General features: G+C 40.7%; 1 protein-coding gene across 10 annotated transcripts in view; it reads left to right on the top strand.

The window, feature by feature from the left end:
* FOXP1 (forkhead box P1) overlaps nt 1–26,330 on the top strand; it is a 375,887-nt gene that overhangs the window by 197,501 nt on the left and 152,056 nt on the right. For 6 of the 10 annotated variants that reach the window (XM_077858065.1, XM_077858076.1, XM_077858071.1 and 3 more), the window contains one exon: nt 25,423–25,524. In XM_077858065.1, coding sequence (XP_077714191.1) covers nt 25,423–25,524 — 102 coding nt within the window. Of the gene's footprint in view, nt 1–7,078; nt 7,314–25,422; nt 25,525–26,330 lie in introns of those variants that run through there. The other 4 variants (XM_077858077.1, XM_077858069.1, XM_077858068.1 and 1 more) reach the window with 4 other exon arrangements.

Raw genomic sequence — 26,330 nt, forward strand, 5'->3', positions numbered from 1 at the left:
TGTGGTTCCAAGTGGTGTCTGCTCGAACATTGAGGCAACAATACAGGAGGAGGAAAGACCCAGCCTAAATCTGGGAGGCTCTCGGTAGTTCTCAGAACTGTGAAAAGGTAAATAAACAGCAAAGGGTCCTTATAGGGTTGTCCCCACACCCTGGGCTGTCCTTGAGGCCTGGCTGGCTGCTCATCAGTTTTAAAGCCAAAGAGATTTCTGTTCTCATAGAAGGAGGGAAGGGCAGAACCCACAACTTGTATAGAAATCTAGACCTTTGCCTCTGTCGAAAGCCTATCATCTGAAGACAAAAACCGGGTCAGGAATCTCATGGGCTTTTTTGATAAGTTAGTGGACCCTATCTAGAGGCATTCAGATGTTACTGAAAGTGAGTGAATTGTTGGCAAACATGATAGAAGACAGATACATCTTGTAGGTGGATTTTCACTGCTGGCTTCGGTACATCGGAGGAATCGCAAGTTTTGAAAGGTAAAATTCCCAAACTGAATTGGCGAAGCCTTAGGCCCACATCAGTCATCAACAAAGAGCCTTAATTTCCACAGCAAGAACAGGCATTTCTCCAGCCTCCAGGAAACCTCCCATGTCTAAACGTTCTCAGAACATCTCAGTAGCACCAATGGTGGATTCCTCTCACTTGGTCGAGATGGAGGCTCCAGAAGCAGGAGAGCGAACAACTTTATCGAAGAATCTCAGACCACACGGGCAATGTCTCTCTGTGGCTTGTCTGGACTTGCGAGGAAATGCTGAAATAAAGGACTGGAGGGATAAAACAAAATGTCAGTTTGAAAGCCAGAGAATGGAAAGTACAGAGCAGTAAATTTGAGGGTCAGTTCGCTCATCTTTGGGAAGGTTCTGTTCAGTAATATCCCCCCTCCGGAAAGAAGAGAACTCAGGAGCCACTAGGCAAGTCTGCGGTCCTCTCCTGCCACACCACCTGTCAACTCCTGCCTTCCTCTGGCTTTCTCTTTCCATCCCTGCCACCGGATAAATTGCCTTGTCCCACCCATGCCAATGGAAGACATTATTAACAAGAGGGAGCGCTTTATAAAGGTAGCAGAGATCTGGCAGGTGGAGGCATGGCTCCCTTTCCCCTGTGCTGATAGCAGGTTGAATGTGGAAACAAATATTTTTCCCTAAAATATTCTGCCATTTAAAGAGGCACGTCTAGCTCGCAATATATATTTTTCCCCCACCAGTAATTTTTTTCATGTTGTATTTCTCAGAGAAAGGAAAAAAAAATAGATTTTAAAATGTAAAAACCTGTTCTTCAATTGAGTATGCAAAAATCTCATTGCAGTATTTATTCCAAACCTGCTCTCATAATGTTCAGTCAAGGAGAAAACAGCAAAAAACAGTTGTTGATGGACTTAGCACAGAACTGGATTAAATAAGCATTAGTCTACTGAAGCTGATTACAGGAATATGAAAATGCAGTATCTTAATGGTACATATTTTTATGTGGCAGCTCAGTTGCCTTTCATTTTGCAGCTAATATGTCTATTCTTATGAGTCATTTACTTCTTTAATTACCTTTTGCAGGCAAGGCACCATGGTATATTAATGTGAATGATTTTTACTGCCAGTTTATCATACAATGCCCCAGAAGTTGAAAGGCGTAATTGACTTGGAAGAACAGCTCATGAAGGAAACAATATTTAGTTGACAGCTTTCCTTGTACTCTCTGTTGACGTTTATGAGTTTACACTATGCTAAAGGAGTAATAAACACAATTTTCTTTCAATAACAGGAAAGGGTAGCTTCTAAAATACATTTGTGGAAAGCGCATTTGTTCATTTCTTGAATAATATGAAAATAACACATATCTAGTGATAAGACCTCTCAGATTGCCAATTGAATTAAACCTTTGAAGGTGCATTTATAACCTGTCTCAGAGCATTAGGAGATATTAGGGTTCATGTGATTGAATCGATTTAATGAATATTTAAATTATATACAGATTTGGATAAATCATATTTAAATCTAGGTGTAGAGTGAGACTGTTTGGTCTTGTCCTCCCAATTTCCAGAGGGAGGGAAGACAGGAAGGGAGCTTGAGAATTGTCTGGAGGGAGATTTTCTTTCTCTAAAGGGAGGGGAAGTCTGACAGTGTATTTTGGGAAAATCGAAAAGAAGGCACAGTCAGTACAACTCCTTATAAGGTCTGGGCTTTGAACAGTTAAAATCAAGACGAAGGGGGGGGGGGTCGTCGCTCTTCTGGTATCTGAGTGACACTTTGAGTTGACTTGGGCAGTTAGTGAGTGCCGATTTGTTTTATCCATCACTTCCACCGCCCCCTTGGCCCCCCGGCTCACTGGCTCTGGGCAGGCCCTGGTTTGGCACATTGGTTTAGAGGGAGTTAAACTTTTCACAGTTTTCTGGATTGTTTGCAGTTCAGTCCTGTGTAGCATAATGAAAGTTTTCTAGCCATCTGTTGTTAAGCTGGCGGTGAGCAAGGCCAGTATATCCAAACAAAGTTCTGGCCTGTTGTAAACTGAACCTGTCAGTTTAGCATAGCTTTGCTGACCCCTCCAGCAAATAGGGCAGCCCTTGGTACCAGGCACTCACTGCATAGAGCTTTCAAAGGGGAACTATTTTGGGGGTAGGGGGTAGGGGCCTGTTTACTTTTCCCTGAGTGTTCCTCTCACTGGCTTGGACTAGTTTATACTTAATCTTTATGTGGATAAATGGATACTCGTCCTCCCTCCTTTTTCAGAGCAGGAGGCATTACTTCTTAATAGGGGATTATAACTTTGAGAACAAGGTATGAGTGCCCATAAAAGTGTGTGCGGTGGCTGTGATTCGGAAGGGTGTTCTGTGCAGTTATTTTTGTTAAATTATTTTGTCTTCCCGTGTTTGGAGACAAATAGTCCAGGCACTGCCAGCTCCTATATTTATTACTTACCTTATATAACTAAAAGTGTTTCATAGCTTTAAAGGACCTTTTTTTTTTTCTTTTGCCCCTTTTCTGCTGCACTTTGTGTTTTACCATCAGAAGTTAATACACAGCATAACTTAGCAGAGCAGCCATTTGACAGTGCTCCCAGCTGTATGAGGGTGTTACCTGCTTCTGTTCTCGTTTGCGAGGTGTATCTATTGCTTTTAATTGCCTGTCTTAACCATAAAATAATTTCATTGCTTCATGGTATTTTTTCTTTCTGTAGTTAATGTTTAATTCCTATTTTCTCCTTAGCAGTGTTTGCTTGACTATATATGAAATATCTCTATACATTCAGATTCTTGATACATATCTATACGTGTGTGTATGTATGATATGTATGAGATATGTATGATAGATATGTATGTAATATATAAATATATATATTTCAACACCTGGCTAAGCCTGCCCCTAACCCTTGTTGGTTTCCTTTTGTTAATGACACCTTGTAGGTGCTGTTGCATTTTTATCTTGGTCTTGCTGTAGTATATTTCCTGTCCAACATTGGTTACATTTGTGTTCTGTTAAGAGGGGGCTCTTGGGAGCCATTGTCAAACCTCTGTATCCATCTCAATTCATTAAAATATCCGGGGAGAATGGTCACTGTCATTGAGTAACTATGTCAGCCACTCCCCTGGCTGCCTTAGCCCCTAGATGAGAAGCAGACCACAGTCCCACACAGTAACAAAGGAAAAAGGCACCAAAAGGATGCACGTTTGTCTTAAGCACCAACATGAAAGGGTTTGGGTTCAACTTTAACTGCATTGAAGGAATCTACAAGGGTCAGGCATTTCATAAATGGTGGGATGGGGGAGCAGAAGAAGCAAAGGAATAAACAAGGAGATACAAGGCTTCCCCTTTAAGGGACAAGGAGTATTGCAGTAGTGAAAAATATTCAATTTAAAATTTAAATGAGTGCACTTACTTGGAAATACCATACAGTCATAATCTGTTTGTAAGGTGACTGACATATAAAGTGCTTTTTTGTTTTAAGGTAAAAAAATGTATTCGGGGTAGAGTTTCGGGTGTAAATGTCAGGTGCAACGTAACGTGTACTCACTGCAAGAGTCAAGCAAATAACCTTGGCATTTAGGACACTGCCTTTTAGAACATGAAATTGTATTTTGTTGTGTGCCTTTTTTTTTTTTAAGGAGGACTACATTAAGGGGTCACCTATTAGCTGTGTTTTTGCTGTCTTAAACTCAGCCCTTCTGTCTATTAAAATCAAACCACTGTGTAAACATTCCAGTGTTGTTCTTGGTCTCTGCAATGGCCACGGGGATCAGGTTTCACCTGCCTGCACATCTTCAAGCAATTAGAGCAATTAGCGTGAAGCCATTTCACATTCAAGGATTCAAGGTCTATGGTGACATTCAAGTCCAGAAGTCTGAAAGGGAAGAGGAAGCGGCCTGGAGCACGGCTACTATTCCATGGCCCTGAGCAGACAATTTCTCTTTTAAACATGGTAGCTCTTTAATGATATTATTATGAGGTTTTTAAATGACATATCAAAAGTTGTTTATATCAAAAAAAAAAGTCTCAACAGTCATTTAATTATACTAATGAAGGTCTTTATACATGGCAGCTTTTTTAAAAAGACTTGCAGTGGCCCTGAGAAATGGAGGGTTGCTCCCTGCCCCACCATGGAAGTGACAGCAGTCTTTGTAGAGGAAGAGTATGTTTTAGAATGTATAAAGGGAATTAGCATTCGGGTTGGTTTTTTGTTTTCTTGTGTTTTTGTTTTTGTTTTTTTTTTCACGGTAAACCTCCCTGTTTTGGGTCAATGTAATAACTACAACAACATGGAATATTTAGGCAATTTTTGGAGTATTAAAAGTAACTTTTGTTTTAGGTTAGAGAGGAATAGTAGCAACGCTAACACATGGAACCAGGGCACTTTAAAGATCAATAATCAGCTTTAGTATATCAGCTGTGTAGTCATGAGAGAAGGCAACTTTTAAGAACAGTCTGAGAATCCAGTAGGGTTTTTGTTTTGTTTGCTTGTTTGTTTTTTTTACATTTGTAACTAAGTTACACAGGCATCTTGTTTGCATGAGGCGAGCCCTTAAACTGATTACATCTTTTTAAATAGGTTAGTACATTTTTTTTTAAATCTACATTTTACTGTTGATTTATTATGCAAAAGGAGGGGAGGGGCATTTTTAAAAAGCCAAGGGTGCTGCAGGAGATCTGGCTCCGTAGTCCGAGAAGGATGTGCAGAATCAAGAGGAACCGTGGGCTGTTATAATGTGGAATTCTATTTCCCTCTAACCTGATGCCACCCCTTCGTGTCATGTTTGTTAACTAATGGCTCTGAAGACAGGATTGCTGGGACAGTTACCTTTTCTTTTTCATGTACTGACTTTGATTACAATAAGAGGCTTATTTTTAAAAGAGAAGATTGTGCACCTGTAAGAAAGATCTTGTGATACAATTCCTTTATGGAATTGTACTAGTAGACTTCAAAGCTACTAGGTGTTGAGCACCTCTCTATCTCTAGGACTGAACGCATCTGTCTATTTTTGTGACTGAGGCTGGAGCGTTTGTGCTCATTTGATAACTAGCCATGTCAGGGAACTAGAGTCCTTAGAGCTCTCCAGCCCCATCTCGAACTACTTAGAGCCCTTCTGTGGAGAGATGCTCTTGCTGACCACCCACTTGCATGGCGCCCAGGCTGTGTGTCTTTTGAAACTGCATTGCAGAGCAGATGCAGGGGATGCTAATAAAATGCAGCATGCTGGACCCTGAGCAAGGTAAGGGTCGGCCTTTCCCCCTGCCTTTTGGAAACAGATTGCTAGGAGACCTTTTGCCGCGTTTCTGACTGGACCAGCCGAGTTAGACAGGAACATTGGAGTTGGATACTCCACCCCTCCTAAAAGTGAAGAGGCAGACATGGAAGCACTGTGGGGCTCGGAAGGGAGGTGAGGCAGTAAACCAGATCTGTCCCATTTTTTTTTTCTCCTAGCCTAGTCCTCTGTTTCTATGATCTGCCTTTTGAACTGTTTTTGTGGCTGATCAGTTCCACCTAATATGTCTCTTGATTTCTGCTATTGTAATACTCAGGCGACATGCTGTTCTCTTCATTTTTATAAGCTTTAGATGCTTCTGCCTGTCATATTCTGGCGGTTTATCTTCAGCGTCTGGATTTGCTTTCAGACTTGAATGTCTATCAAGCTGCCGTTGCTTTGAATGTGAGATCAAAAGAAGATGAATTCCAGTAAAAAATTTCCTTCCATGAAGAAAAGATTGGGGCCTATGTAAACATCCCACTGACAGTTCCCAATGAGTTATTTTAGCCGAGTATTAGCACCTGGATGACAGACAGTCCAGCATTCCATGCTAAATAACAAATCAGTTGCTTCCGTGGCAGAAGAACATTGCCACAACAGCAATACATTTTCAGAAGGAATCCTTTTCTTCCTCCTCCCCTTCCCCCTTTTTGCCTTTTTTTTTTTTTTTATTGAATATGGCTGTTCAGCTCCTCATCTTATTTTTCAAGCTGACTTGTTCTGCCTTTAGCAGTTTACTTTCCTTTACAGTATCTGTCAAGTTACTCGGGTGACGGAAGACAGGACTTTGATAATTAGTTTGGGGCGGGTTAAGGAGTGTTCGAGTAGACAAGCGAGGCATCTGGAGATAAACAGGTAGTTTGGTTGATTGCAGAGAAGGAGAATGTAAAGGAAAAGCAGCAAAAGCAAGATCAAGGGCACATCCCGGGAATGCGGGACGATATGTTCTTTAAAAATACATGTGACAAATTCCTCTAAAGTCTGCAGAATCTGGATTTTCTTTCTTTCTTCCCTGTGTTTTTTTTTTTTTTTTTAAGCATCCTGCCTATGTAAATGTCACCACAAAAATATCTCAAGAGCAGGTTTCCCGAAACCCTGTCGGTGTGTATTTGTCTGCGAGAAAGAGCTGTCTGGCTAGGGCTCGGTCTGGCCAGGGCACACTCCTGATGCTGTGTCGCTGCTTGCAGACCTGGAGTGATTTAGATATGTGTAGCATTAATAGATTTCTTTAAATGCTAAATGCAACTTTGAAAATTACCTGCAAGCTCCAACTGATCTTTCAACTTTGAAAGTGAAGAATTACTTGAGGAATTCTTGTGGTTTCTTTTGTCATTTAGTGAGAGCCCAGCCAGCTACTGTGGAGGCAAGCGTCCCTAAGGTTGCCTACAAAGGGCAATGTTCCAGTGTGTTTTCTCCTCGAGTGTGCTTCAGCCGCACAGCACTTCCTGTTTATTCAAACATCTTTTTTACCACTCGGCAACCCCCGCTTCACAGAAACAGCCAGAACCCATCTACAGCAAGAAGACGGAAATCCAAAGGCAGACAGTGCGAGCTCACTCCGTCAAACTCTTCGTTTTCTCTGTAAGTGTCCAGAGAAAGGAAAAAAAAAAAAAAAAAAAGGAACATTTTTGCGGGGTTAAACTTTCAGACTAGTAGGGATCCGCTCCTGCGCAGACATTCTCTGAAGGGCAAAATAAGATGATCCAACTTGTTTACTGCTTTCTCTTCTCTCCCCCCCCCCCCCCCCATCAAAGGCGGTTTTCTTTTTAGAGATTTCAGAAGACCGGTTGGTTCTAACTCCTTGTTAATTCACTCTTGCTTTCAGATGGGTCTCGGGATATATATAATCAGCCAGGCAAGCAGCCGAGTGTGATCAGGACAGTTTTGTAAGCTTGAATGTAGTTCAGAGCCCTCTCAGCTTGTTTGCGACTTTGTTTCGTGTTGCCTTCTTTTTCTTCCTGTTATCACAAGTGGTAAGAGGGTGCAGGGATGGTGCCTTTGTAATTCTGCCTCTGCAGAATTGTCCTCTGATGTTTGCATCATGACACCGTCATCACTCGTGAATCGGTCTTGATAATATTTGTACCAATTTCATGCCAATAAAAGTCAGGCTGCTGAAACAAGCACGGTCATTATCTCATTCATATTACTATTGTTTAAACGGAGTGGGCTGCGAAAGGAAAGAGAAAGCCCGCCTCACTTTCCGCGATGGTTGTTAACTTTGATGTTGGAAAGCTCTTTTCAAAATTCTCATTGTGGGTAATTAGTATGGCAGGGAAAGCCCTTGGACCTGGGCTGCTGCTTCGCTCTGTGTGGAAGAGTGGATGGGATTGCTCTCTGAGTCCTTTCTGTTGAAATGAGTTTCTTAACACATGGTTTGATATTTTTTTAAAGGGTTCCACCTTTTCCTGTCTGATGGCGTCGTCGTCCCCTTGTGCCTGCCCCTCCTCCCCCCGCACCCCTCCCCCCACCCTGACCCCCAACTTCACTATAATTGGTAAGCCAGGTGCTAATTTTTTTTTTTTTTTAACCATGTACTGGTCAGGGAATAGACAGGAAATGGAAAATTAGCTCTTTTGATCTTAAGGGAATTGTTATTACTCTGAAGCTTGTTTGTTAGTCCCCAGACTAAATATCCTTAAATTTTATTGTCCAAAACAGCATCTGTTAGAATAGAGAAAGAAATAAGCTCTGTAGTTGTCCGAACCTCTAATGGAAGAAATATTTAAATAAATAAAATAAATAAGTGTGTGCGCGTGTGTGTATTGAGCTATTGCTATTGCTATGCTGGCTTTTTTTAATGTTCAGAAGTTGTTCTACTTTGCAGGAAAAAAAAATTATGTTTGCGACTGCCTTAAGGACAATTTGTTTAACAGTAGGAGTAATTGCAGGGAAAATGGAAAGAGTGACTGGAGGTATTTACTCAGATGTTAGTGTAGGTGTGGGGGCCGAAAACTCAGTGTGGGAACAGTGGGCTGCTTTTCTTGGTATCTCAGTCTATTTGATGACCATCAAATTTCCCAGCTCGCTGGTTTTGTTTTTTCTGGATGGCATGTTTGATTATTTATCAGAAGGGGAAGGGAGTAGCTGAAGCAAATAAACATGTGACCAAGTTCTGTTTTGTTTTCCACTCAGAAAGCCATGCCCTTTAACAGATATACAGAAAATAATAAATGCATTGTTTTATGATAAAAGGAAATAATATGTGTCATTTTTTTTAAAGGCATGTGAGTTAACCCTTAGGACTCAGGAGCCTTTTTGACTTCTGAGAAATTTGCCAGGCTTTTTACTAAGAATTAATCTATTGCGGTGTATGGTTTTATGGTGCAGGATTTCCCAGGATTAGTTGTTCAGCAGTTAGGCTTTTCTAGATGCTCTGCTTAGTTATGCCTGCCTCAGTAGCTCTATGTTTATGATGTGTGTGTATGTGTATGTGTGTGTGTGTGTGTATTTTCAACAGTAACAGTATTGGACAAATCAGTAGCTCTTGCAGTTTGCCGAAGGCTCTTTTCTGACTTCGGATCTAAACATGAACAGTTGAGGTAAAGGAAAATATACTAGAGTTTCTGTGACTGGTGTTCAGCTGACTTTATTAGAGGCCAGCTTTTGCTCTTCTTCTTTAAAAGCGCCAGGCAGATACTATAATGCCAAATAACGACATGTGCCTCATTGTCTGTCCCTCTAAAACACCTTCCAGACTTCAGTGTTATGTAATGCATGTAATGGTCTTCAGGATTGTTATATCAGATCTGGGGCACCTCCTGAGACAGAGGCAAAGGCTCAAATCTACATTAAATGTAGATTTTAAAGCAAGCATGCCAAAACTAGAATTTTATTGTTGTTTTATTTCTAAGGTGGGGTTTGCATAACTGTATGTAGACCTCTGTACTTAAGCCCGTGCTGATATACGTGCACACACCACATTTGCAACAACTTCGAGGATAGTAGTCTTCAGAAGCTTCCTCTTCCATACACATCCTGAAGAAGTGATGGGCACAATCCTAACACAGTGCCTGGCCCTGTCATATCAGGCCCTATAAATCACAGTTGAAAATCTGCTCTGTTGCCTATACTGTTTTGGAATGTGGATTGGAAACGTGCACACAGAGGGATTCCCTCCTCATTGACTATATAAGGGAACAATGCAGCAGACACTCAAACACAGCACAGCCCCCACCAGTCTGGCCCGGGATGTATGTGACTGGGAGGTGGCTTTGCTTAGGAGAGGGCAGCTATGGAAGCAACAGTCTTTCTCCCTCCTCTCTGTTGTCATCTTGGGTGACTCTCCAGAAGGCGGCTGGGTTGGATAATCATACTTTGTACTTCTACAGAGCCCTTTGTCTGTGAAATCAAAGTGCCTGACTAATGCTAACTTGTTAATACTCAGAACACCCTTGGGACATAGGTAGGCTGCAAAGATTATCCCACTTTTGAGGTGGGGAAAGGTCCTGTTGTTAAAATAGTTTACAATTTCCGGGTGTGTCTGTACTTAATGGTCAGGCTAGACTTGGAATGGGTATGATCTAGATGCCATGAGAAGCATTTTTCCGGTACCATATTCAGCCCTGACCACAGGCAGTCTCATGAGAAAGTGTTTTACCGTGAAGAAACTGGACTGGAAAATACAGCTCTTGCGTGGTATTGATGGTGGGGAGGGAGGAGCCAGGGAAGAGTATTTGAAACTTAATTTTAACCTATTTAGGGTTGAAGGTAGGATTTTGTTGTTGTCGTTTTTTAAGATACAGCATGGGCTGGAATTTTCAATTCTTGTTTTATTTCACATTAACTCAATATGATGTTGGCTCTTTAACTTCCACAAAAATCAAGTTCGTTTGTTCTTTGCAAAGAAACAGACACTGCTTATTGGCTGTGCAAAGTTGAGTCAGAAGTTACTTGGTAGTTGAGTGTTTTGGGGGGCAAAAGAATTGAAACATTCTGTTAACTCTAGATGTTACTATGTGATTCTTTAATTCTGATGTGTCTTAAGCCTCCCTGCTATGGTTACTAAGCACAGTGAAAAAATTAGTCATGTGCTATTTGCTGTTTAAAGACTTTTGTTGAAAGCTTTTTCAGAAGTCTCTAGAGTAGGGTGGTAGTATTTAGGTTGTTTGGTCCCCGGTACTGTTTATTTGAACCTGAGTATAGAAATTAGATTTGAAAACTCCCTCTTTAAAAAAATGTGTTTTTAATTTTAAAAAGTAATTTTCAAAAGACCATAAATAATATTCCAGTTTGGCTTCAAAAAAAGTTACTTCCCTTAAGCATACTCCCAAAGGTCGACAGTGCATCAATATGTAGGTGATGATATGACACTTTATTTTTTATTTTCCTAAGTAATGTATGCATTCTCTATCTTCTACTATGAGCTTATTACTTTCATAATCAGTGATCGTAAATAAAGCACTTTTTGAAGTCACCGAAGAGTCACTTACTGAATCATGTCAGGCCCGAGCCTGTGTACTTTACCTGCATTAATTGTGATGTAGGAACTGTTATCTCCTCCCATTCTTACAGATGAAGAAATGGAGGCACAGAGAGGTTAAGTAACTTACCCAAGGTCACACATCTAGCAAGTGGTGGAACTTGTGGTGGTTCAAATCAGGCTCAACTCCGAAGGGGTTCGGATTTGGATAGAATGACTGGTGGTTCCTCCACCACCACGTGTGCTGCTTCTGTGTAAATACATTAATATTCTGTAAAGCTAACTTCTTTTTCTTTGGAATTGCTGTGATTCTCTCAAGGTCAGTAATTCCCCCAAATTCCCAGAGAATCCCTATTTCTTCATGCGTGAAGACTCAAGGAACACCTTATACTACTGTGGTTACTGAAAGTTCCAAGAATCATTGTCGCACTCATGACCACAACTCAGCGAACACAGCTGCCCATCTGCTGATCACAGTTTTGTTTTTTAATCTCCTTTTTAAGAAAATGTTTTTAATTCCTTGACCAGAGCGATCCAATCTATTTTCCTTTTGCCACATTCTGTACTTCGGTGGGTGCGTATCTATTTGTATTTATATAAAAGATACAGCCTTCAAAAAGTTTCCTATAAAGTTACCTCCTTGGCTTTAGTTCTTCTAACCAGGTCTACATCTTTCCTCAAAGATTTGTTAGGTTTACCAAGTAGTTCTAGTCCTCTGAGAATGGAAGAATTCCAAATCCATGGATCTGTGGATTAGTGGCCATTTTGGGTTGTGTCATTCCCGAAGTGCAAGTGCAGGGCTTCTAATCCAAACTGTGTGACCTTTGGCATATCATGTAAACGTTATGTTTATGTAAAAGCGCTTTAGAAGCAAGCCAGATCCACAGTTGGCATTCAGTGTTAGTGATCATCTTCTCGTTCACCAGCAGCAGCAGCAGCATGAGTAGCATCATCTCTCGCACGAGGCAGCCATTCCTGTTGCATTATTCTAAGAGTCAGGGCAAGGCTGGGTGAGGGTTTAGTGAGGGTCAGAAAGAGCCATGCTTGTGCATGTGCCTTTGCCAACAGAAGGAGCCAGGACTCTTGGCTGCAAGTCATCTGTGTGGCCACAGGCCTATCGCACATGCCTCCTTGCCCTCAGTTTGCTTTCTGCACAATGAACAGTGTCTGCCTTAGATGCCTTTTGGTTCAACAGAGGGTGCTGTGGTTTTCTCATTGTTCCCATAAAGAGGACAATGACTAGTTTGAGATTATTGGGAAGTATATTTTTGTATGTATGGGGTAAGGTACTGTAGTGATATGTACATTTAAGAAGTAATTATCACGTATGGGTACTATGCTGAAGACTTTCTGTGCATACTTCATATAATGCTTATAATTAACCTCTCTGTTCCTGTTTTTCTTTATCTGTTAACTGGGTGTAATAATTGATTTTTTTTAAAGATTTTGTTTTGTTAAGAGAAAGAGAACATGAACGGGGGAGGGTCAGAGGGTGAGGGAGCAAGAATCCTCAAGCAGTCTCCTCCATTGAACGTAGAACCTGATGCAGGGCTCAGTCCTACCACCCTGAGATCATGACCTGAGCCAAAATCAAGAGTTGGGCCCCTAATCCACTGAGCCACCCAGGTGCCCCTTAACTGGATATAATAATACCTCAAAGAATTGTGAAAATTAAATGAGATAGTGTGTCTGTACTGTTGAGTACCTGTCTGGTAATAAATAGTCAAAGAATTACAACTTTTATTATTATCTTCCTCAACCCCTTAACCAGGAACCAAGGCAGTTTTAAGAATACAGTTATTTGGAATTGCAAGTCAAAACCACAAGAAGATAGTGCCTCACAGTTGTTAGGATGGCTGTTGTTAAAAAGACAAGAAATGGCAAGTGTTGGCAAGAATGTGGATAAAAGAAAACCCTTGTGCACTGTTGGCAGGAATGTAAATTGGTGCAGCCACTGTGGAAAACAGTGTGCAGGTTCCTTAAAAAATTTAAAAATAGTACTATTATATGATCCATCAATTCCACTTCTGGATATATATCCAAAGGAAATGAAATCACTACCTCAAAGAGATACCTGCACTGCCACATTCATCGCACCATTATTCATAATAGCCAAGACAAGGAAATAACCCCAGTGTCCATTGATGGATGAATGGATAAAGAAAATGTGGTATGTATGGACTATTATTCACCCATAAAAAAGAGGGAAATCCTGCTATTTGCAATAACATGGATGGATCTGAGGAGCACTGTGTTGAGTGAAATAAGTCAAACAGAGAAAGACAAATACTGTATGACCTCACTCATATGTGGCATCTAATGTAATTAAACCCATAAAAACAGAACAGATTGGTGATTGCCAGAGGAGGGAGGTTGGCAGGGGAGTGAAGGTTGTCAAAAGCTACAAACTTGCAGTTATAAATAAGTTCTTGAGATGTAATGTGCAGCATGGTGACTAAAGTTAACCATGTTGTATCATATATTTGAAAGTTGCTAAGAGTAGATCTTAAAAGTTCTCATTACAAGGAAAAAAATTGTAACTATGTGAGGTGATAGATGTTAATTAAACTTACTGTGGTAATCATTTTGAGATCTCTGTATATCTATATATGTCATAAAGATACCAAAACATACCAATATATATGTCTAATCTATCATCACAGTATACATCAAAAACTATTACAGTATTATATGTTAAGTATATCTCAATAAAACTAAGAGGAAAAAAGCATTCAGAGAAAAAAAAATGTTTAAAGAAAGGTAATGGGGGGTGCCTGGGTGGCTCAGGTTGAGCATCTGATTCTTGGTTTCCACTTAGGTCAAGATCTCACGGTTGTGGGATCAAGCCCTGCATTGGGCTCTGTGCTCAGCATGGAGTCTGCTTTATATTCTCTCTCCTTCTCCATTCTACTCTCTCTTTCTCTCAGATAAATAAATAAAAATAAAATCTTAAAAAAAAAAAAAGATTATAGTGACTTAATACCCCCCTCCCAACAAAAAGCAAGTGGTTATAGCAGAGTATGAGAATCTACAGTAGGTTAAAAAAAACATGGGCCATCAATCATGCTGGACCTTGAAAGCCATGCCAGGTAGGCAGGACCTGAAAGCCATGCAGAACATAGACACAGGTGTCCAGGGCCAGAGCTGTGGCTGGACTTGTGTTAATTCATGAGAAAAAATCTGTGCTCTTGTAGCTCAGTCTCTCCATAGGGCTCAGGGGAAGGAATGAGCATCAAGGGATGATGGCAACAGCATCATTATCATAAGGGAAGCTGACTGAACTTGGCTAGGTAGGGAGGTGAAGCCCAGTGTGAGGGAGAACAGAGGCCGCCGGGTGTGCTCATTCCTTTCAGTCAGCCTGCTTGGGAGTTGCCATCACAGCCAAAGAAGCTTAGGGCACTAAAGGCATTCAGAACTCTGGTCGGTCCCTTGGGTTACAGGACGTCTGGGAACACTGCTGCTCGAAGGAATGAGATCAAAAGCAAAGTTTTTAGGAAAAGGTAGAATTTATTAATTTTTAAATTCATTTTTAAAATTTTTGACAACTTGATGGAGATATCTTTGACATAAATTGCATATAAATTAAGGTATACACCATGATGTTTTATACACATGTATACATTGTGAAAAGATTACCACAATCAAATTAACTTCTCTATCACCTCTACATTGTTACCCTTTTGTGTGTGTAATGAGTATTAATGTAGGAGGTATCCTCTTAGTGGGGCCCCTGGGTGGATCAGTTGGTTAATAAGCATCTGACTCTTGATTTTGGCTCAGGCCATGATCTCAGGTTTGGGAGACTGAGCCCCAGGTTGGGCTCCCTGCTCAGTGCAGAGTCTGCTTGTCCCTCTCCCACTGCTCCTCCCTCTACTCTCTCTCAAGTGTGCGCTTGCGAGCGCACGCTCTCTCTCAAATAAATAAATCTTTAAAAAACAAAGACTTGTCCACTTAGCAAATTTCAAGCACACAATACAGTACTATGAAGTATAGGCACCATGCTGTACATAAGAATTCTAGTACATACTCATCCTGTGTAACTAACTAAACCTATGTACCCTTTGACCAACATCTACCCACTTCCTCCATGCTCCAATCTCTGGCAGCCACAATTCTGCTTTCCTTCTATGAATTTGACATATATATATATGAGATCATGCAATATTTGTCTGGAAAAGGTAGATTTAAATGGAAAAGACACCTGGATGCTTTATAAATGTGGGCAGAGAACAGAGAGAGCAAATATGCAAGTGTGGCCATGGTACCAAGAGTCCTGGGAATGGAAGGATTTGGTTGAGAAAAGCAAGTCTTTTGTGTGGGGAAAAGAGGCAGGTAAAGTTACATTAAAAGATGTGATACTGGAAAGAGGCCTTTCCCTTCATCCTGAAAACAAAAGGGCCTGCATTCATTCATGCATGTTTGGCTCTGTAGGACTGCATATCCGTTTGCCAGAATTACCTGCAGTCATATTTGGTCTAACCAGTGACCTTGGTAGAATGTGAGTATAGAGTTCTCATGAGTCGGTGTTTGTTTGTTTTTGTTTTTCAATCCTAGCCATTTGCTAGACTTTGTGACCTTGGACAAGTCACCGAACCTCACCATCATCTCATGATTTTTCCACTTTAAATCAGTAATCATAAAACCTTGCCCTGCTTCCCTTTGAGGTGTTAGGAATAAGAAGTAAGATAATAAGCCTAAAGCAACTAACTGGCATAGTGTCTGGCACATGGTAAGCAATTTGACACATTGTTTTTATTTTAGTACCCTAACTGGGGGAGTTTCTACTCTCACTACTTGTTTCTAGGTGGTCCTTATTTCTTAAATTGTTATACTAGTGTAATCTTTGCTATTTGCAGTAACTGCTGTGAGAAATGTAAATTATTGGAGATGATGATGATGATGATTATTGTCCTGGTTAACTTTGGCCAAGAATGAGTATTTCCAAATTTTAGATTATTAAGTCTGTTTAGGTCTTTCTTCTCTTTCCACTTTTATTTCTTTCTTTTGTCTTTCATCTCAGAATGTTGCCTCTAAATTGGCTTTCACTTTTGCTTCTTTCCTCCAACATTCAGGTAAGGGAGGGAAGGTATTTTGCAAAGCAGAGCTTTCATAGGGCATCCCAAGCTTGTGTGACTTATATTACAAGAAGCAAAGGAATACAGTGCCATATTTGTTTGAGCAAAAACTCAAACAAATCATAGAAAACTCTCCATTATTTTGAACATGAGTCTAGCCAGTTTCTTCTGCAAGCTTCAAAAGTAGCAGGTCTCATCACAGGTATGAAAAGATAGGAATCTGGATTATTCATAATGAGGGTTACTGGGCTGCATCCCCATAAAAGACAATTGCGGAAAACAACAGGTTAACACAGCAAGTTAATAGATCCCTTTGATTCATTTATCCTTGCATTTGCCCCCCTTATTTATTTTCTACTTTGGGAACTTGGGGAAGAAATGGGCTCCTGTATTTATTTCTTTTGGGGCACAATCTGGTCCTTCATTAACAAGGAGAAACAGGTTTGATGCAGCCCCTAACTTAACATTTTAGGCATTTTCTAATAAACTTGACTTCTGTTTTACTTCATTGCAACGCTAGTGCTGCCCACGGTCATGGTGCTCCAGGCTGTGGTCTTGCCGACTCGTTCAAGCTAGACAGGCTCAGGCTTGGGCAGTGTTTGGATGGAATCCCTCCAAAGACAACTCAGGTGCCGGAGACTCAGTGGTGGTGATTCAGCGTCTGGCACTGGCTCCAGCAAGGAGCAGCCAACCAGTGCCTCAACAAGATGGTTATAGGCCCCTATGTTAATAGGTGTATGGAGTAGGAGTATGATGGTGGGGGTTTTTGTCTCCTCTTATAAGAGACTTCAAACAGACTTCCTGGCTGTTTATAGCCATTAAACTTATTTCAGCTGATTTTGCAAGAGGATCATAGATAGCCTTTTTCTTTTTGTCTCATGAAAATTCCTAACCTTTACCTTCTTTGGCGGCAAGTATCCTCTATGTGGATAGTTAAATAATAAAAATTACTCATAACTGCAAATAAATACAGGGTTTTCTGACCCCCTTCTGCCCCTGGATTTCCTTTGGGGGTGGGACTTGTAGCAGAATGTCTCCTCCTGTTTAGGGCCTTCTGATAGTTAGGTGTCTGTGTCTCCTGTACTTGGGGTATGGTATCGTGTTTGAGCCCTAAAGCACTAACGCTGGCAAATCACAGCACAAGAGCACAGTGATACAATTCTGTTCTGTTTCATCCCAGTTCTTTAAAAAAAAAAAAAAAGAAAAGGAAGAAAGGAAGAAGGAAAGAAAATACTTCCTGTCATCTTTTCTTCTGAGAAAACACTCTGATTACCAACGTTAAAGAAAAACTCCCAACATACCCATGTCAGGTCTTTACATTATTTGTTACATTTTACAGTAAAGCCAACATGAAGAACTTCAGTATTAAGGGTCATAGCAGTGATAACCATCCTATATATAGCATGAAGAACTTAAAGTCATGTCAGAAAGGATTTGGGAAACCCAGCTTGAGTAGATCTAGAAGTCAGGTTGTATGGATGATAAATAAATTGTAGTGGTCCAGGTGGCAGAAGGGTGCTGTGTCATGGCCTCATCCCTCCCCACCCCCACACCGGTGGATGACACTGCCCATGGGCCACATTTCCTTGTGGAGGTAGGACGGTATCCATAGATATCTTTGACTTTTTCATTTCTTGTACTTTTGGATTTCAACTCAAATACACAATTTTGGAGGGCTGTAAACATGAGGTTGCCTCTGCTCTAATTTTTCACCATATCTATCTATATATTGTCTTCTAAATTCATTTCCAAAAACCATGGAACATTTTGAGAAATCCATCCATTTCTAAATATCAGTTATTGTGGAATACCCTCAGAGTATGCAGTACTTTGTCCAGTTGTTAGAACTCTGAAGATGGGGTGCTTGGGTGTCTCAGTGATTGAGCATCTGCCTTTGCCTCAGATAGTTATGCCTGGGTCCCGGGATCGAGTCCTGAATCAGGCTCCCCTCCGGGAACCTTCTTCTCCCTCTGTCTATGTCTCTGCCTCTCTCTCTCTGTCTCTCATGAATAAATAAATAAAATCTTAAAAAAAAAAAAAAAAAAAAAACAACTTTGAAGATGGATTCAAATCCAGTGTCCCAGGTGACCTAAGGCTTTGCTCTCTGCCCCACCTGCTCAGGGCCAGGGGGTGGGGTCAAGTCAAAGGAATCAACTATCAAAGAATGTTTAGTCTATACCCTTATTTGCATTTTCATCAAGTAGACCAAACAGTGACTGGTGCAAAGAGACTGTTAAGGGCTCTCTGATGATTTTTTTTTTCTCTGATGATTTTTTGATGGTTGTTACCCCCATATATTAAAATTTTAATGGGGAAGTGGGTTTTCTTTTTATTTTTTAATTTATGACGCTAGTAACATAATTTGATGGTCTGTTATAGTGCGTTCTTTTTGTATCTAATATTTACACAATCATTAGAATCTTTCCTTGATCAAATCCCTCTATGAGATTAGCTTACTTTTCCATTTTCTTGTGATAACCAAGTGCTCCATTTGTAAATAACTTTTGTCCCCCCCTTTGGCATTAATATTGGAAAACTCACTGCCTTGGAATGCTGTTGATTCTGTATGAATGCATCTACACATCTAGTCCTATCACCCGCTGTCAGTTCTTTCTTTTTTTTTAAATGACTCACAAACGTTCTTTCCATCCTGCACTGGAGTGATTACTGTGTCTGAAGGAAAGAGGTGATGGAATTTCTCTACATACTCAGTTCCAGGTCTGGCTACAGAGTGATCTTTAGATTGTGTTAAATGATGAGCACTCTAGTTAAGATGGTAGTTAGTTGCTGGGTTGCATCAAGATAGCAGATTATTTTATGGAGGAAGAGAAGCTCTCTAGAGGTACTTGAGGCACATGTAGAGGTTGAGAAATAAAGCAAAGAACATGACTTCTTTCCTACTAAGCTTCCCATGCTGCATTTTATTGCTAGCTTTTCCCCCCACCCCCATACGCACAGTGACTGTTGATTAGCCTGGGAAATTATCTGAGAAACAGGTTTGATCTTGAGGGGTGGGGAGAGTCTAGGAAAAGAAATTAGAGGAAGAGTGGCTGACTCAGAGCAGCCTTTGAAGCTGGAAGTGGGACAACTTGTCAGGGCAGACAGGAAATAACCGACTTTTCTCCACTGGCCAATAGCACATGCTGTCTTCATTCTGATGGTGTTCAGGACCTCACACCCAATTGAGGAGAGTCACTCTGAACTGGTGTAAATTATCTGTGAGAAGAAACACATATTCGAAGTTTGCAACTCGTTTTAAATAGTTTCAGAAAGAGGAGCACACGGATGTGTTTTTTTTTTTTTTTTTCACGTCCCAGTTCTTTTTGGAAAATCAAATACGACTTTGAGCTTTAAGAACAGTGAATTAGTAATGTCCTTGCATGTTAGCTAACTTTTAAACTTATTTTGGCCAACTGATTGCAAGCTTTGGTTTTTATAAAATTGTGTCCAGTGGAATCTTCGGGGAATCACAGAAGACAGATAGCAACCCAAGGCATGGGTTGGCAAACTTCTCCTGTCCAGGGCCAAATAGGAAATATTTTAGGCTTTGCGGACCATACAGTCTGTGTTGAAAATACTTAACTCTGCTTTGTGATGTAAAAGCAACCATAGACAGTATGTAATTAAACAAACATGACTATATTCCAATAAAACTTTATGTGTAGATACTGAAAATTGAATTCCATATGATTTTCACGTCACAAAATATTGTTCTTTTATTATTTCCCCAACTATTTAAATAAGTAAAAACCATTCTCATCTCATGGGCTGAACAGTAACAGCTGATCAGAAGGGTTTGGCCCATGGGCTACAGATTGCTGACCCAGATCTAAAACATGGTGGTTAGTTATATTTTTTAAGGACCTCCAAGTATTATTATCCCAGGCCTCATCACCAGGTGTTGTATAAGAACTTGTATGAAGATTTTCTCTCTCTCTTTTTTTTTTAATTTAAGATTTTATTTATTTGGGAGAGAAAGAACACACAAGTAGGGGGAGGGGCAGGTGGAGAGGGAGAAGCAGAGTCCCCGCTGAGCAGGGAGCCCCATGCGGCCTGGATCCTAGGACCCTAAGATCATGACCTGAGCTGAAGGCAGACACTTAACCGACTCAGCCACCCAGGCGCCCCAGGTTTTCTCCTTCTGCCAGTTTACTTTATGTATATGTGATGCCTATTCAAATCATACTTTATATAAACTTATTGGTGTTTCTGAAAATATGGTAGATATGTTTTTGAACATTGGCTACTTTGATAAATGTGCTAAACATGGGGATACCTAACCCCTAAAGTGTAAGCACCTGCTCTAAACTTTAGACATAAAAAGCTCGAAAGTTGTAAACATGCATATATGAAGCATAATTTGTAAATAACAGGTGGTATTTACTAAGAAGGTGAAGGCCCTCAAGAGAATGACATAATTTTCATCCAGTAGAATTGAAGGTGTGTACAAAGTGCCCAGGCCCCGGTTAGCATGAAAGCGTGGCCTGCCACACTAATAACCAAGTACCCACTCCCTGACTCTGAGTAATCAGAGCTGGTAGTGGCCCCTGGAGCATTGATCCTAAGGCATCTAAGACCCCTTGTGCAGATCGAGGCATAGGTGGTAGCCAGGGCAGAGAGGGAGGCTAGCCAGTCCATAGATGAAGACAGTACATGCATGCCTTCTATCCCTTTTCTCTTTTAGCTCACTTGGCCATTTATTATAGTTTGTTGAATGAAAATAGATGCGAGTGTGTGCACCTAGGCTTTAAGTATAGCTGGTTTTATCAGACAGCCCCTCTCTATGACATCTTCAAACCACGTCTTTCTTGTAACTTGAGCCTAGCACTCCATATAGCATCACATTGTCCAGTGCCACGCAATTGTCACATCTGTTATGAAGGAAGTGTTGACTCAACCCTGCCCAGGAACCACCATCAATAGTAAAAGGTCTCCAGAGATGGGATGGGACCTTTTAAGTTATTTACATTAGCAGTTGGTCTGGAACTTGAATCAGAGTTGATCCTTGCTTCTTAAGAGATAAGTTCTTTCATTTGTTCATATCCTTTCTCTTTCTTTTCTTCCCCCCTCCTCGCATTATAACCCTCTCTGCTTCTCCCTCGTACACACACAAACACATATACATGCATCTTATTATTCTGTAGCCAAAGGATCTCATTTATCTTCAAACAGGATGTTGTAACTCTCTCCATATATGATTGAAATATGGTTATAAAAATAAGAAAAGTCTAGGTCGGGGGATGGGGTAATTCATTGATGGAGGTAATGAAGGAGGGCACATGATGAGATGAGCACTGAGTGTTATACTATATGTTGGCAAATTGAATTTAAATAAAATATTAAAAAAATATGTCGTCACTCTTGAAACATATCTCTGAGGCTGGCTATCAAGTAAGCATGTATGGGAAACTAGTGGTCTCTGGTCCAGTGTCCAAAGAGGATCCCATCAGTCATTCCAAATTTTCCACTGACCAACAATGAACATTACAATAAACATTTTCAACTTTCTACAAGTGGTAATACCAGAGATTCGTATTTATAAATTATGTAATATAGCTCATATTATAATGATAATGCTCAATTGTGTAGTTCTGTACCCTAAGGATTTATTACTCTTCTTTTTATGACCGTTTAAAATCTAGATTACAGTGATTTATATACAGTGGAAATCAGAAAAGCAAATGCCCTTTGGTGGTTGATTTCACAGCACTTCATAAGTTCTAATGAATTGTCTTTTAATATGCTTGTTGAGACCTCAGTTGATTTGGGGGTGGGGGAGGATAGGTTTAATACCTTACTACAACTTTGTTCCCATAATCATGATAAGGCCAGGGAATTACTGTAGAGCAATCCATAACAATTCAGATCAAGGTGAATAATTTATCTCCATTCCAGATATTTGAAGTTATTTTGCCTGTTTGCACCCATTTTGGTAATAAAATTTGGAAGCCAATTTGTACATATCTTCATCTTGTATTCTTCTCTCTTTAGTGGTTTGACTGAACTATCACTTATGTTCCTACAAGTTCCTAGGCCTTTTCTACCCTGTGCTGCCAACTTTGATTTTCTTCTTGAGCAGGACGCCGTATGAAATGCTGTAAGGTAGCTGGAGTTCATTACATGATTACTTAAGTTTATGTGTGATCCACATTGGGTCTAAAAAAAAGGCTGTTTTACACCTAAATGACTTTTCTTAAAACCAGAAAAATAATAGCAAGGATTTCACTAGCCAACTTTGAAATGTGTAGAGCCAGCTCAGTAAACATTCGTTGAAAACTTAGGTTTGAGTCCTCTACTTACTTTTGCTCAAGTACACTTCTGAGAGCATAAGAATAGTTTTGTGTGGTGTGTGTGTGTGTGCGCGCGCGCATGTGTGTGTGTATATATATATGTGTGTGTTTGTTTGTTTTTTAAAGACACAAAACGAGGAATTGACTCTACAGATTCTCTGAGACTTGGTTATTTAAAAACCGAATACCTGGGGCACCTGGGTGGCTCAGTGGTTGAGCGTCTGCCTTTGGCTCAGGGTGTGATCCCAGGGTTCTGGGATCAAGTCCCATATCAGGCTCCCCGCAGGGAGCCTGTTTCTCCCTCTCTGTGTCTCTCATGAATAGATAAAATCTTAAAAAAAAATAAAAATAAATACCTGATCTCCAAGTACTTGGTGAAACATAGCAAATAATTTTAAGATTTGTGACTATGGCGTTTGCGTCATTTTGCTTTGCTTTGCTTGCTCTGTTTTAGATCAAACGTACCTAGCCTTTCTCCTCTTCCCCATGTCTTTCTCTGCACTTGTTTCCATGTTACCTGCAGTTCCTCTACCTGCCTTTCCAGCTAGCAGCCAGACCCCTCCTTTGCTGATCTGTTCATTACTCTGGGAACTCTGAAGCAAGCACTTAAAATATGTAGCAGTTCCCTTTCCTACATTAAAAAGCTGTAAAACCCTCATGTGGAATAGTTAAGAGAACATATATAGTAGGAGGAGAGGCTTTTGCTCCTGCAAGCACCTTGCAAAGGGGACTATTTTTCTTATATGATATAAATGAAATCCTCACTCTGCCCACTTTTACACCTACGCATGTACTGAGCGTCTCCAAGGAGACAAGGAAACCCGGAGTCCAGTGATGGTGAATCCTCCTCAGAGACAGCAGGCTGGAGTCTCGGGCAACTCTCCCAGGCGTCTTGGCTTCCAGATGCCCCTCTCAGACAGCCTCTCTTCTGGATGCTCTTCCAGGCAGGCTTTCTCAAACATGTCTCTCCCTGCACAGACGAAATAGCCTGTACATTACATCGAAGGGTTGGTGGCGGTGAGTTCAGTAGGCAGAAGGGCCTCCCTGGGACAAGGGGGTGGGGTGTAGTAGGGAGGTGGGACAGGAAGGTTCCATCTTTCCCAAGATCTTTTCTTTGTCACCCAGTTATCTGTGCATCTGTTTCATTGCCTCCCTTTGCGCCTTTTAGACACAAAGGCACCACTCAACCTTACAAAATGTCTTAAAAATACTCTTTGTTACAGTAGTACAGTTATGAGCTCAGTTTAGTGAAATCGTCCTTTTAGAAGTACTACTCTTGCTGATTCAACATTTTGAGGTGTCTGTTCATGAACAATCATCTTCTTGACCACTCTCTTTTCCCTCTCCCCCTGAGTTCAATGCAGGAGGCCCTTCAGGACATCCTACCTTTCTTTCCCTCAGTCCATGGTTTCATTGTAACATTTTTTGGAACTATTCACATTATTTTCTGATACAAATGAAGTCTTTGTTTCCCTTTGAGGAACACACTACCATCATAAGTCCATTATGCAGATTTACAAAGGCTTATAGTATCAGTCCTTTTGCTGTGCTGACCACATCTGTGTGCGCATCTTCTTTGGGGTACAAATAATTAGTTACTGTGTAGAACTTATTATTGATGTAATCCCCAAGAAATCCCATTTTGTCTCTAAACTCTATGCACATCATTTAATGAACATTCTTTTTTTTTTTTTTAAAGATTTTTATTATTTATTTTTGAGAGACAGAGATAGAGAGTGTGTGTGAGAGACAGAGCATGAGCAGGGGGAGGGGCAGAGGGAGAAGCAGACTCCCCACTGAGCAGGGAGCCCAGTGTAGGGCTCAATCCCTGGGATTGTGACCTGAGCCAAAGACAGATGCTTAACTGACTGAGCGACCCGGGCGCCCCATTTAATGAACATTCTTGACGTCTCTTGCACGTGAACATTCTTGGTTTTTAGCCAAATTGACTCAAATAGCCCAACTTCTCCTATGATTTTCCAGCACGTTATCTGCAAACTTCAGACTCCTTTTGTTGATCCTGCTGCCCTCTTTGGAAAGGTATGGCTCTTCTGTTAAAGTCTTTGACAGTAAATGTTCTTGTGAGGGTTCCCTGATGATACTTGTTTTCTTTTTTCATTTAAAGAAGATTGGTCAGTCTCTATTCTGTACTTGGGAGGACTCTCATATTTACCTTTTGCTTTATCCCCAGTTCCCATTACTGCTCTAGTTTCTGCCTTTCAATAAAAACCACCTGTGTGATGAGCTTAAAAGAGTCATTTTGTAATTAGACGTGATCAGTTTTGTTCACAGGTACAGAGTGTAACCTTTGGGTTGACCTAGAGGCCAAATTTCCTGCTTTTTTTTTTTTTTTCTTCTTACATTGTCCATCCAGGTCTTACCTATTTTGAACTTCCTTCTCACATAGTTTTATCCATAGCGTGTTTTACCACTTAGCTTCCTCTTTTTATTTGGGCTCAGAAGAGGTCAATGTCTTACTTTGGGCTTGAGCTCTCTTGTGCCCCTAAGAAAAACTGGAGGAAGAAGATACCTCGAAAAAGCGCCCCCTGTTGTCACCTAAATTTAGGTCTTTCATCCAGGTCCCTCCTGGCTGCTCTGCCAGCTTTTCTCAGGGTCCCATCATTCGTGGTCCAAGTTATGTCACATTGACGGTAGGAAGAAAGCATCTATTGGATGGATTGCTATGCCTAAGGAACTGGCAACGATACTGACTACATCCAAGAAAACAACTAAATGTGGAAAGTTTTCCTGCTTAGACTAGTGGGAAGTTTTGTTTGCTCTTTCATTCGCCTAGAAATGCGAAAGTCGGGCTCCCACCCTAACGTGTACTTCCTGGGACTCTGTGAGAAGAGCCCTGAATGTGGGTACTCACACAAACGTGTTTCTTCCATTTTTCCTTCCAGGCACTTCAAGTGGCAAGACAGCTTCTCCTTCAGCAGCAACAACAGCAGCAAGTTAGTGGATTAAAATCTCCCAAGAGGAATGACAAACAACCAGCCCTTCAGGTGATGATTCTTTTTTGAAAAAAAATTGACATTGCACACTTTAGGAGAGCTGATGAGCCCTTCGGAAGTGGATTGTGTTGGGAGTTGCAAATCATGTATGAAAATCTTCTGCAAAAGTTGCATTTTTAGTTTACCAGCAGAGAATGACATTTTAGAAAAAACGTCTATTCAACCAAGAGTGTGGTTGTTGGGAGGAAGGTCTCCTAGTGAGTTGATGTAAGAGGAGGATGAGTAGTTTCAGGTGTGGGTTGCTTATTAGACATCATGTAGCACCAAGGAGAAGAAGTTCCTGGTACTCAAGATAGGTCACCTCATTCTCTCATGACAGGGCTAGAAACATGATACCCACACACATAACTTTAGTACAGTGGTTTTCAACTGAGGTGATCTTACTCCCCAAGGGACAAAGGGCAGTATCTAGAGACAATTTTTGGTTATTCCAGGGAGCCATGGGTGCTACTGACAACTAATAGGTAGAGGCCAAGGATGCTACTTAGCTGATCTTACACTCCCCAAGAAGGTTCCTCACAGCACAGAATCATTCATATAAAGTGTCAGTAGTGTCAAGAACTGTTAGGAGGACTGAGGAAGTATATTATACTTTTAATATACCTAGCAATCAATATAATACTTTGTTCTTCAGTGGATATTGACAGAGTCTTTCTGGATCATTAATAAAAAATGGCAGGCAATCTTTATGTAAAGGTATCAAAAAAAAAGACTGCTTTTAGCAACTTCTAATTTCAAGCCCATTGAGGGCAGGGGTTAACAGAGTAGAAAAAGCAAGTTCAGAAAAATCTAATTTG

Source organism: Canis aureus, chromosome 19 (genome assembly GCF_053574225.1).
Source record: "Canis aureus isolate CA01 chromosome 19, VMU_Caureus_v.1.0, whole genome shotgun sequence".
NCBI classification, from domain to species: Eukaryota; Metazoa; Chordata; class Mammalia; order Carnivora; family Canidae; genus Canis; species Canis aureus.